General features: G+C 33.2%; 1 protein-coding gene across 1 annotated transcript; it reads right to left on the minus strand.

Moving 5' to 3' along the window:
* Window positions 1–3,192: 3,192 nt before the first annotated feature.
* On the minus strand, window positions 3,193–8,824 carry LOC120124476. The gene is made up of 12 exons (XM_039143139.1): window positions 7,795–8,824; window positions 7,295–7,497; window positions 7,001–7,198; window positions 6,298–6,369; window positions 5,978–6,073; window positions 5,715–5,794; window positions 5,452–5,527; window positions 5,076–5,286; window positions 4,730–4,926; window positions 4,418–4,523; window positions 4,208–4,291; window positions 3,193–4,113 (listed from the first exon to the last, which is right to left on the minus strand). Exons 1-12 carry the CDS (start codon window positions 8,306–8,308, stop codon window positions 3,368–3,370), a joined length of 2,583 nt encoding a protein of 860 aa, XP_038999070.1. The 5' UTR covers window positions 8,309–8,824; the 3' UTR covers window positions 3,193–3,367.
* Between the last annotated feature and the right edge of the window lie 3,501 nt (window positions 8,825–12,325).

Consider the following 12,325-nt stretch of genomic DNA (forward strand, 5'->3'; position numbering starts at 1 on the left):
AAGTATTTTCTTTAATGAATGACTTGAGTTTTTATGTTTATCTATTTGTTTTGCTCATTGTGCTTAATAACTTAGGATTGTAAGAGCTATGAGAGTAGTGTTTTCTTAGGTAGAACACTTAGTGTTCGAGAGAAACTAGGTGAAAGATCCTTAGTGTTTGAGAAAAACTAAGGGATGATCGACGTGAGTAATGGGATTTAGCTACAAACTAAGACCTAATCCACCTTAGAGATAATGATAAGATTTTAATAACTAAAAGGAGTAGTGCTTATTTGATAGGTTTGATGTTATTGTTCACACTGAGATGTATTGTCGTAGCATTTTTATCTGTCAGGTCTCATGACTAGAGATAGCGTAAGGGAACTCTTAGTAAACTCTTTCGAACAAATAGATCATAGAAGCTTGAATCATTCTGAGAGGAAAACTTAGGATTCCTTAGTAACCCCACCTTCATTCCCATAGTAGCTTGTTGATTGAGGATTATCAAGTTTGCTTATTTATTTCTGAATTCTAAACTCGTTTGCATAACATATCCAGTTGTTTGCATTTCAAATACATATTCAATTGTCACGACATTTCCATTTGCTACACTGCCACATTGCCATCATATTTCCATAATACCATTAAACCCCCATCCGCACAACTTAACTTGAAATTTCCTCCAATCCTCATGGGAACGATACTCACTCACTCTTTTTACTTGTGCAATTGTGTATACTTGCACATAATTTACGTCCAATTTATAGTCCTCACAACACACAACATATATTTTAATATTTATTGATATACAATAAAAGAGATAACAATTTATGGTGATTGTCGTCGAATGACCATTTTTTGACGAAGAATCGATGATGATGATATAATTAATCCTTTGTATGAATGTTATGGTGTGGAAGGAAAAGAAAAGAGAAATAGTTCTCAGACCTCTCTATGAGAAAATAGAAGAGTGTCCTCTTTTATTAAGGGAGAAAAAAATTTCCTCTCATTCACTTCTCAATACATATAATGATAGTTATATAGTGACTTTTGATAGTGACTAATGAGAACTCAAATAGGTCTCATATATATTAATTATTTATTAAAAATGTATCACTTATCCTGTGAGAAAGTGTATACAATGACACAATAAATTTAAAATTAAGTGAATATGTTTGAGTTAACAAAATCTTAAGGTGGTTACGATAATGAATGGTCCATCCCTTTTGATTTAGAAGGAGAACCATATTACTTAACTCTGACATTAAGCGTCTCTTATTCATATGATCAAAATTAGGAACCTTAACCATTCATAATAAATTAATTTGTTAATTTTACATTATTTAAAGAATATCTCAGTACAATTAAAAATCAACAAAACATCTTAAATATAAACAACTATAGTATGGTTGGGAACATTTAACAGTCTTTACAACTTGATCTTTGTTTAAAATAATCAAATTAGAAAATATGACTTAAATCTATAACTTATGCATAATACAGGGGTTGATAACATAATTTGACTTAACATATTTAACTGTCTTTATTTGGGTTAGTAATGATACTTAGGGATGGCAACGGGCCGGGTTCGGGCCGGGTATTGGTCCCCCCGTCCCCGTTCCCGTTTAAAAAACCGGTACCCGTCTCCATTTAAAAAACCGCAGGGATTTAAACGGGGATACCCGTCAGGTAATCGGGGAAAATCGCGGGGAAACAGGTATCCCCGTTTAGCATAAACGGTTATTTAAACGGGTATTAGGCCGGGTATTGGGTCGGTATTGGGCCGGGAATCGGGCCGGGTATATATATATATTTAAATTAAATATATATTTTTATTTAAATTAAATTTATTAATATTATATATATATATATATATATATATATATATATAATTATTTTTAATATTTATCGGGTCGGGTATCGGGGCGGGTAATCGGGCGGGGATTACCAAACCCGTCCCCATCCCCGTCCCCATTTAAAATAAATAGGTTTTCTCCGTCCCCGTCCCCGTTTATCATCCCCAAACCCGACCCGTTTAATTCGATTTTCGGTTTTCCCCGTCGGATTCGGGTTTTTTTGCCATCCCTACTGATACTTAACTTTTGAAAAATACATAACTATAATTAATCAAATTAAATACCGAGCCTAAATCAATAACTTGTGCCTAATACAATCACTAACGTCAAGATTTAACCTTTAAAAAAACACTTTCCCATTTTATTTCTCCTTCTTTGCTTCAAATTTGATGACCTAAATTGGTGAATTTAACGTGTAGACCAAAGCACTCATTGTCGTCACTAACAAATGGTTGGGAGGACAATAATGATTGACTTTCTTACAAGATTAACAAACTATTTATTGCTAATTAAGGAGTACAATAATGATTTACTTATTAATTTTCGTCAAGTAAAAAGATGAAATTTATAACTAAATTTAAAAAGTATATTTTGAGACATGATTATGGTAAATATATTTTGGGATTAAAATATAAATAAGTTTTATTAGAAAATAATAAATCATATCAAAATCCGAAATTTATTTTATTTATGAATAAAATCAAAAAAATAACTTGGATAAATCTTAATGTAAAGTTGTGAGATAGAGAAGTAGGGAAAGTAGATTCCCACAATGTTGGATGGACTAATACAACAGGAACAGATTCTCACCCTAAATGTAAATGCCACCAAATGCCCAGTATTTCCACTTTTGGTATCAAATCTTGAACCCCCATTCTTTCTTTGCCACTAATTCATGATTCAGGGATGTTACAGATTCAGACGTTAAAATTATTATTTGAAATATATATAAAAAAATACTTTCGAATGTTTTGAATTAAAATTTTATTATGTACATGACTACATAGTGTGAATTTTGATATTCGAATTAAACTCGTTTTCTTATTAAATTAAAATGATTATAAAATAATATTTGTTTTAAATACTCTTGATTAAGATTGTGCATAATTCAATTGCTTATTAAAAGAAGTGAGATTGAGAATTGAGAATGCATGTATATTGGGCCATTATTCCAAGTTGGATCAATGTCCTTTCTAGTCAGCATCGTGTCACTTTCACTTCAATAGTACATTTAAAGCTCATAATGACTAATGTGAACCCCTTTTGTAGGGCTTTGCCCTTTCTCTAAGGCCATCTTCCCTTTTATCAACCAAATATCAAAGATTTCATCATTTGTTCAACCTTTGAGACCACATACTTGGATTAAAGAATATCTTCGTTCTGTGCTGTTTGATTCATTTGTAACACAATCAACTGAATGTAAATGAATGAAAAACACAATTGCACAGCATCAGAGTTACAATGGACTCCGCCGAGACCGAGGCAACGGAAGTATTGACGTGTTGTTCCGGCTCGATACGTATCAGACTATGTTACGGTTGAATGTTGAAGTAAATGGTGTAAGATTCATCTCTGAAACTGTGCAATGGTGCCATAAGGAAATTCCTCTGTTGCCCTTTTGTAACGAAGCTGATCGGATGGTATTCGCTTATTCCGCTGTTCATTACAAAGCTGGTTGCCTGCTCGAATCCGGACTCGGAGGGTGCTGAATTGCAGCTGAGCTTCATGCCAAGACTGGAACTATAGTTTACACCGCTATATATGTAGCACCCCTCTTGGCTTACAGATTCCAAGGACACGCTATTACCATTTCCATCCAATCCGGCAACTAAACGAAAACTAGAAGTTGCATCGCTGTTAGGAGAACCGGTAACTGCAAGGTTGTTTTCCGTTCCTTGATGCACTAAAACCATTCCTGGCAAGTCAAATGGCTCAAGCTTAACAGTTTTACCAATGGCTTCTCCGATGGTTGAAATTTTTTCCGGTGCATCATCAAAGATGAACCTGAATGTGGCATGCAAAGCAGCATCGGTACCAGCTTCAGGGACCTTCTCCATTTGGATTGATTGGTCTGAGTTTGTTATGACAAAAGTCGAGTCACCCGACTTCTGGGAAAAAGTAACAAGATGATTGTTATATGCAGCAGGAACCGGAGTTATCCAGTCCGTAAATGAAACTGTTGAACCAGTTTTAATGTCCCAGTCACCACTGCTATAACCGCTAAGCAAGTAAGGACCATAGAGTATTGCCTGAACAGAACCGTATTCAGGTCTATCATCTGAAACATTATCTAAAGAAGTTAAAATTTTGCAGATTATAGAACCACTTACAGATTATAAGGAATTCGGGAATTTATCATACAACTACAATACCTTTAATCTGTTCGGTTCTCAGACTAATTGGCAACTGAAGGGTTAATTTATCTCCAACACTCCATTTTACTGGTAGGAAGGTACCTGAAACAATGCAATTCGTAGTACTTCCCGTTGTTCGTATAAAATAGAAAGAGAACACACAAAAACCATCGGCATATTAACGGAACCGACTATGTTCATAGTAAAGAAGAGCACCATGTTTCATACCTGGTGCTGGTATGGCTATATTCTGACCATTTAATGTTGCCTTGGCCCCTTTCAATCGAGTCCAGATTGGTACCCTTAAATTCAAGGTAGATGATTTCGCTGCTCCCTACATAAATAAGATTCCAAACGATAGATATACGTTTACTTTCCATATTATAAGTAATCAAGTATGTGCACACTTGCATGGAGTTGAGCATATGTATATATCTGTGTATGGATGGATGGATGTAAATACGCATATGTTTATATATCGGTGTGTATATATGCAATGAAGTGCTGCTTGAACTATAAAATAAATTAGTTGCTTTATACCTCTTTCGAAGAGGAAGTCAACATGACGCGGACGTAAGGATCCCAAGAAACAACTGCATCAACTTTCTGGTTGAGCACAAAATTTCCGGATTTCCAATCAAGAGTACTTGACACATACTGGATGATGGAAAGACTAGGAAAACCCCCTTCCTCTTCGAAATATATAGAATCGCCTATCTTGGAAAATGATTCAATTCCTGCAAAGATAAAAAGAAAGAAAAAAAAAACTATTAATGATGTGAAGAACTGGAGATATCACTGATATATTAATGATGTTAGGAGAAAATTTTATCACACTTCCTTCATCATGAAAGTAGTAGTTAAATTATGGGAAATGATCCCCAACCTGTGCCATAGCAGCACCAAAACGAATCAAATGGTGTTCCCCACTTGTGGTAGCTTACAGCCTTAGACACCCCGCGACCTTGGGGTAGCATGTAAATCATCACTCCGGGCTCTGTTCCCCTTTGGATGCCAAGTACACCATTTGTGAGGGCACGCTCGTAGTAATCTGCGTATGCCACTTCTTTGGTCCATCTAAACAGGTGGCGAGAGACCTAAAACGCCACAAAAACATGTTATTCATTTCAAATAGGAAGAAAGGAACATTGATGCCATACAATTGATATAGATATAAGCCACATCTCATTAGTTAAATAGAAGTCAGGTCATAAGAGGATATCGGCGAAGGACCTTCAAGGATTGAAGAGTGGTGAACATACCTTCAACATGTTATAAGTAGTACAAGACTCTTCATTCTCTGTCTGTAACGTGTCTGCCAATCGTTTTGGGTTAGACCTTCTCGTAGGTATATGCAGCAAACCACAAGAAGGTAGAGTTAACACAAACAAACGAAGGTGATTAAATTAAACTACAGACAATTGCTTTAAACCATTCATCGGGAAAGCACATTGAACTAAGTACGTGAAAAAGATTATTTGATATGAAACAGCAACTTAAATCGGTAAAATGAGAAAGTTAGTACCAGAACTCGCTGACAGATGTTCCTCCTGTTGCATAGCTATGAGAAGAATTAACAATGTCCAAAAAGAAAGTTGCTATAGTCTGGCATAAAAAAAGATGAAAAAAATGCAATTAAATGTTTACTGAAGCATCGATAACCACCGTCATTTAATGAAGAACCACTAAACTATGGAAAAAGAAATCCCAACAGCACCTCAAATGCTATGGTTGTATAATAAACGGTACAGTACATCATATGGAATAAAAGCATATCAAGATATTTACCTTGTAAAGTGGATCACCCATCACTTCATATCGCATTTGAGCTCCAATAACAATCGGAATATGTGTATTAGCGTGGAAGCCTGATATATCATCAGCCTAGAAGTAAAAAAGAAAGAAATTTTCAAAAGATCAGGAATTAATGTACATAGTATCATGTACATACTGAAGCTCCATGACATTGCCGAGTTCTCAATGGTTTAGATATGAATTACAGAACATCATAAAGTTGGTTTGGGCTAAATCATCTGGTTGCATACATACAAATCCAGCAGACTGACATAAAAATCAAGAGGTTTTAGACGAGAAGTCATGAAAGTTACCTGAACTGCAAGCAATCCTAGAAAACAAGGTTTGTCAAAAAGGTGAGCCAACAACAAATGCTGCGGATCTCCCTGCCCAAAGTAACATGAAAAACTCATCACATAGAAATCATAATTATCGAAGAACTCTACGTTGGGAATGAGAGTGCTAAGAATGCCGACAAGTCTGAATGCTAGATGACAAAATTTACACCCTAGAAAAATTCTGGATTAAACAATTTTTCTCCTTTTGAATAAATTTTGAGGGTTAACGCATAGCATAATAGCAAATTCTATTTGTATTAGACCCTCATGAAAATTTCTATCAAGTTCACAAGCCTTAAAATCTGGTAAGATGGCACTGAACATCGGTCATATTAGGAAAATTTTATGCAACGATGGTACTACTTTTTCCAAAGTTGTGTATTTTCTTCATAATTGATTATCAAGCTCATAAGCATGGATTAGTTCGATTGACATGCCATTAACATTCAAAGCTTGCTTCTCATCAGCCATTTGCAAGTGAACATTTGAAGCATATTACGATATGCACAAATAAATTTATGTTTCCTGAATATTGTACTCAATGGAAGTTCCAAATGCGTTAAAATCTGGCTATGCTGGAAAGCAGTCAAATCAACCAAGGAGATTGACAATTTAAAACCACGCCGATGAAGTAAAGAACTAAGGTAGCTAAAGGAATTATAAGAAACAGTTTCCTCACCGTTATGGTAAACAACCTATAGAGGACATCATTCATGCCACCAGTTTCTTCATTTAGTGACAGCCAATGTCTCTCCACACTGTGCTTTGTAATCACATTCTGAACACGGCTATAAAAGTATTTGACCATCCATTTCATCATATCTAAAGATTCGGCATTATCAGCAAATGTATATTGATCCAGCAGACCTGCCAAGATCTGCAGAATCGACCCAAGTTCGGAGTTATTATTATGCATCTCCTTAAAACAGAACCCCACAAGTATATTTCCAAACCATTGAACTATAGAATTCACCTTGTGAATGGTGTAGTATGGGGCCCAGACGGGTTTTATTGCTTCGAAACGATCGAAAAGTTCAGACGGAAATGCCGAAAGATATCCCGTCCCCATCTTCTTCTGACAGGCAGATAAGGCGGAAATGACATTCGTCATCTTCTCTTTGAGAGTGTCATTGTGAGTGCTAGCCCACATCTGTGCTGTTGCACTCAAGTAATGCCCTTCAACATTCAAAAGACAGTTTCAGCATTAGAAATTCACAATCAACATGAAATAAACTTCGAAAAGTAGCAATAAACTCGAGAATCGAACTCACTTCAAGCACATTATAACAACAACAATACTTAATAGAATCAACTTCATCCATTCATTAAGCTTCTAAAGGTTCTAAAGTAACTCCATCTAAAAGAGCAACAAGTAACTAAAATTCATACTAAAATATGACAATAGTTCACAATAACAGGCAATATAATTAAGGAAACTGGATAGCAATGAAATCGAACTAAAGCGATGATTACCAACAAAATGACCCCGGAGTTCGACATCCGGGGCCTCCCACCCTCCATATGGCTTCCCAGGAGTTGGCAAACCAGCAGTTTTCCTAAAACTCCATACTAAATTATCCACATCAAGCATCAACAAGTACTCTAAGTTGGTTTGCTGTGCTCGCCAGTGAATCGAATTCGAATCCAATCGAACATCATGAAGTGAGACCTCTTTCAAGGAATCTGCAGCCAAGTTGAAACGACCAGGGTGCTTAATTTTCTGATACATCATTTGCCACCTCAATTCATCTTCTTCTCTCAAAATCTTCCTCGGTAGCAAATCAGACCAAGCAGAGTCATCGGTTGGGACTAAGTGGTAATGAGAAAACATCTCCTGTCTCCATGTTTCGTTATTGGATTTCAACAGCTCGTAACGAAAGCTATGCGATGATAACTGAGTCGGGATGTTTGTACACTCTTTACTCACAACACTACCTCCAAGTAGTAAAAAAATACCAATGGCTAGAAACAGAACAAATCCCTTCATTTTTCTTAGAATCAGGAGCGAAAATTCTCAAACTTTAAGGAGAAGCAATGATGATTATCCAAAACCCAGAAAGCAAAACCTTGTAGAATTGGATATTCCCCCACAAAGAAAAATCCAACTTTATCAACAAAAAAACCCAGAAAGCTATAAAAGAATTCAGTGAAGGACAAGAGTAGAAAAAGGCAGCAAAGACAGAAACTTGAATAATACTATTTCATGTAATAGTTTAAAGGATAGAGCAACATGTGACTCTCAATTCCCTGTATTTATACAAAAAAACCAAACAATCAAACGACAAATAAAAGAACCATCCCGTGAAAGATGAGAAATGCTTTTTGTCTTTGCATGGTAAATAACAAAGAAAAAACAGGATTTATACACTTGGAAAACAAGGAAAATTTACTAGGGGAAGAAGAGACAGAAAAGAATCACGGATACTGAATCATTTTTCAACGGGTTTGGTTTGGTATTGGGTATGTTGTTGACTGATACACAGAGAGAGAGGGAGTGGGTACATATATATGCAGTGAAAGAGGGAATTCATGAAGCAAGATGAAGAGAAATCTGTTATTTAAAGTGAAAGCCTACCTTTTATTTCAACTTCCACGGCTGTTATTTATGATATTTTAGTTAGGCTATGCCCATATATGCTAATTTACCTTAATAACACGCTGTAGAAAAATAAGGGTAAACTACATTTATAATTTTATATTTTTGAAATGAGTTTATGTTAATCAAGTGGATTTTGAGATTATTATAATTATTATTTAAAATAATAAGAAAAAAATCTAAATTTTTAGAAATTATAGGTGGAAAGTTCCAAAGTTATATGGCCAAAATAATTTTTTTTAAATCAAGTGACCAAATGTGTAATTCTTTTTAGAAAATTAATCTAAAAAAACTAGTCCTTTATAAATCATAAATAAATATCTTTTAAATTAAAGTAAAGCAATATATCATTTTTACCGCAATCTCAAATCTTAAACTAAACCTTAAAATCTTAAATCCTAAAACCCCTACACTAAACTTAAAATTGTAAATCCAAATCACTGAACACTAAATACTAAACCCCAAAATCGTAAATCATAAACCCTAAATCCTAAAGTTTAAAGCTTAAATCTTAAATCCTAAACTCATACTCTAAAAAAATATTGATTATTGAGTTAAAGAAATATTTATTTATGAGTTATAAATTTTAATTAAATCTAAGCCATTTATTTATTTAAATCTAATGGCTATAAATTGGTGTAAAACTTATTAGTTTTACATAGTGTAAGTGAATTTAACCCATATAATATATATGTGTGTGTGTAAATTACGTATTTAGTCCTTCAACTATTATTTTGGTTCAGTTTCAATCACTTAACTATTTTTTCCAAAAATATAACTAAAATTATATTTTGATTCTGTTCTAGTCATTATGTAGTTAAAAATTAATGGTGATGCTGACATGTCATCAAGAGATAATGTCACATCATCATTAAAAAAATAAAACTATCACATCAGTAATTTATTTATTTTTTTAATAGTTAGTGACCAAAATGAAACAAAAATGTAACGTTAATTATGTCTTTGAAAAAAATAATAGTTAGGCGATTAAAATGAAATCAAAATAATAGTTGGATGACTATAAAAATAGTTTACCCTATATATTACTATATAATCAAAACATGAATGATTAACAAATAAATGATCAAAGCTGTCAATATCTTTAGCTTCAATGCTTGCATTGATTGATTTTGATGATGGTGACTATATCAAAATTATGTATAGTCGAATTATCATGAGTATGATATACATTTTCGTCATCCATCATATATCATCAACTTACCATTGTTATAATGTCAATACTATACCAAGATTTAAAAATATTTTAAAATCAAATATCGTAATCTTAAATGAACAATCAAGTTATTACACATATAATCTCATGAAAAATATCTCAAGTAATAGTGGCCATATAAAATTGTTAAGGGAAAAAGTTGTTGGGTTTCCATGGTTTTCTTCAACGTTTATATTAGATGAGAAATGATGGACCACCGGGGGGCTTTCAATTGGCGAAGCAAAAACCCAGGGGCAAAACTGTAACCATATTTGATGCTAGGAGCCGATAGTGTGTTCGGATTTATATACGCCGTTGCTTTACTTGTTAATGGTTTTGTTTATAGTTTGTCTCTACGCGATCATTATTATATGTTATTTCAATAATCACGATTGTATTTATTTAATCTGTACTTATCAAAACGTTTGTTGATACGATTTTAATCAATAAATAAAATACCTTGTTTATGTTAAAAAAATACAATATATAATGTAAATAATTAGATATTTCAAAAATATAAATATATAATATCTTAAACGCAATCAAAACACAATCCTTACAAGTGTGATCCATGAAAATGCACATTGGTAGCACGAAATTAAGATATGCTTCGATAATTAATTTTGAGTGTTGCAGCAAACAAATAACTTAAACTAGGTGGTTCAACCGACGTGTTTCTAGTGAAGCAAATTAAGATATGTTTTTGACAATCTATTAGGATTTTTTTTTAAATTAATCACTGGTATCCGATCTATTACCCGACTAATCTAAATCGGATACTGAGAGCCGAGGGCGACCGCTCCAACCTAATTTGCTCCATTCGCAAACGTCTGAATTCGAACCTCTAACCTTATTTAAAGAATCTAATGTCTCATCCCACTACACCAACTTGTTGTTGGTAATCTATTAGGCTTTTAACTCAAGTAAACTCCTAAAAGCAAATTGGAGGGTGCATAATTGATGATTTAACTTCAAAACCTTATCGCTCCACTTTCGTAAATGGTCAGTCGTTCATTTGATGGAACAGCGGGTTGTCGCCTTAGTTGACTTCAAAGATAAATATTTAAAAGTTTCTTTGATTATATGGAAGAGTGAGTTTATCAAAATATAATTATATGATTAGTAAATTCAAAAGAATATATTATAAAGTGTAGGTCGAAGATATATATCGATAAAATAAAATATATATGTCATAGGGACGGAGTCATGATCATATATCGGAAGGGATAAGGTATATAAGTTTAAAATAATAAAGATTTATTATGTATTTAATCTAAAAAATTGGGAGGAAGGGGAAAAATTTTATTTTTTCTTAAATTTAAATTAATAAAGACCTAAAACGATATTATAAATTTTGGGAGGGACAAGGACTCTTCCCACGTATTTTGTCCCTGTATGTCAGTAGCTATTCCGATTTATCATGATCATCATTTTTTAAAGCAATTAGATAAAAAACTGGTGATCAAAACGGATCAAATATTTAAATTTAATGATGATTTTGAAAAAAAAAGATAATTGGATGATTAAAACAGAATTACATGAATAGTTGAGTGACTAAATATGTATAAATTGTATAAATAAATTATTTATTGTTCATATTTCTACTTAGAAATTCTTTAATTTCATGTTCTTTTTTACCAACTAAAAACAAAGGGGTAAATTGTTGAAACACATTCATTTAATTGAATTATCAACAATATTGTAGGTAAGAAATGAACATCAATGGAAAAGGATGTGAACATAGAATGGGCTATAAGTATATATTTCCCATTTTATTTTATTTTTTTCCATGGTAGAAGCAACCGATTACTTGTGCTCTCAAGTCAAAATAGTAAAATATACAATAAATTACATAATTATCACTTTCGCTTAAACTTGGTTTTATATAAAAATAAGTGTTCGAACTATATTTAAAGTTGACTTTTGGTGTCGAAAGAATTTTTCGTTAAAAATATGTGTCTAACGTTGTTTTCGTTACACTTTTAGGTACATACCGTTAAAATCCCGTTAAATAAAACGTTTCATGTTTAATTTTTTTTTAAATATAATATTTTATTTTTAAAAAAATAAAAATGAGACGTGTCACTTAGTAATTTTTTACGGTGGGCACTAAAAAGTGTAACAAAAAAAACGTTAGACATATATTTTTAACGAAAAACTCTTTAAGCACCAAAAGTCAATTTTGAATATAGTCT

This window comes from Hibiscus syriacus, unplaced genomic scaffold (genome assembly GCF_006381635.1).
Source record: "Hibiscus syriacus cultivar Baekdansim isolate YM2019G1 unplaced genomic scaffold, ASM638163v2 tig00110418_pilon, whole genome shotgun sequence".
NCBI lineage: Eukaryota > Viridiplantae > Streptophyta > Magnoliopsida > Malvales > Malvaceae > Hibiscus > Hibiscus syriacus.

Excerpts from the sequence above, each read along its gene's own strand:
- LOC120124476 (XM_039143139.1), bottom strand. The coding sequence starts at position 8,308 with ATGAAGGGATTTGTTCTGTTTCTAGCCATTGGTATTTTTTTACTACTT. Across the intron at positions 6,370-7,000 it reads ATAGGTTGTTTACCATAACG|GGAGATCCGCAGCATTTGTT; the intron begins GTGAGGAAACTG and ends TACTTTGGGCAG. Across the intron at positions 5,528-5,714 it reads ACATCTGTCAGCGAGTTCTG|GTCTAACCCAAAACGATTGG; the intron begins GTACTAACTTTC and ends ACCTACGAGAAG.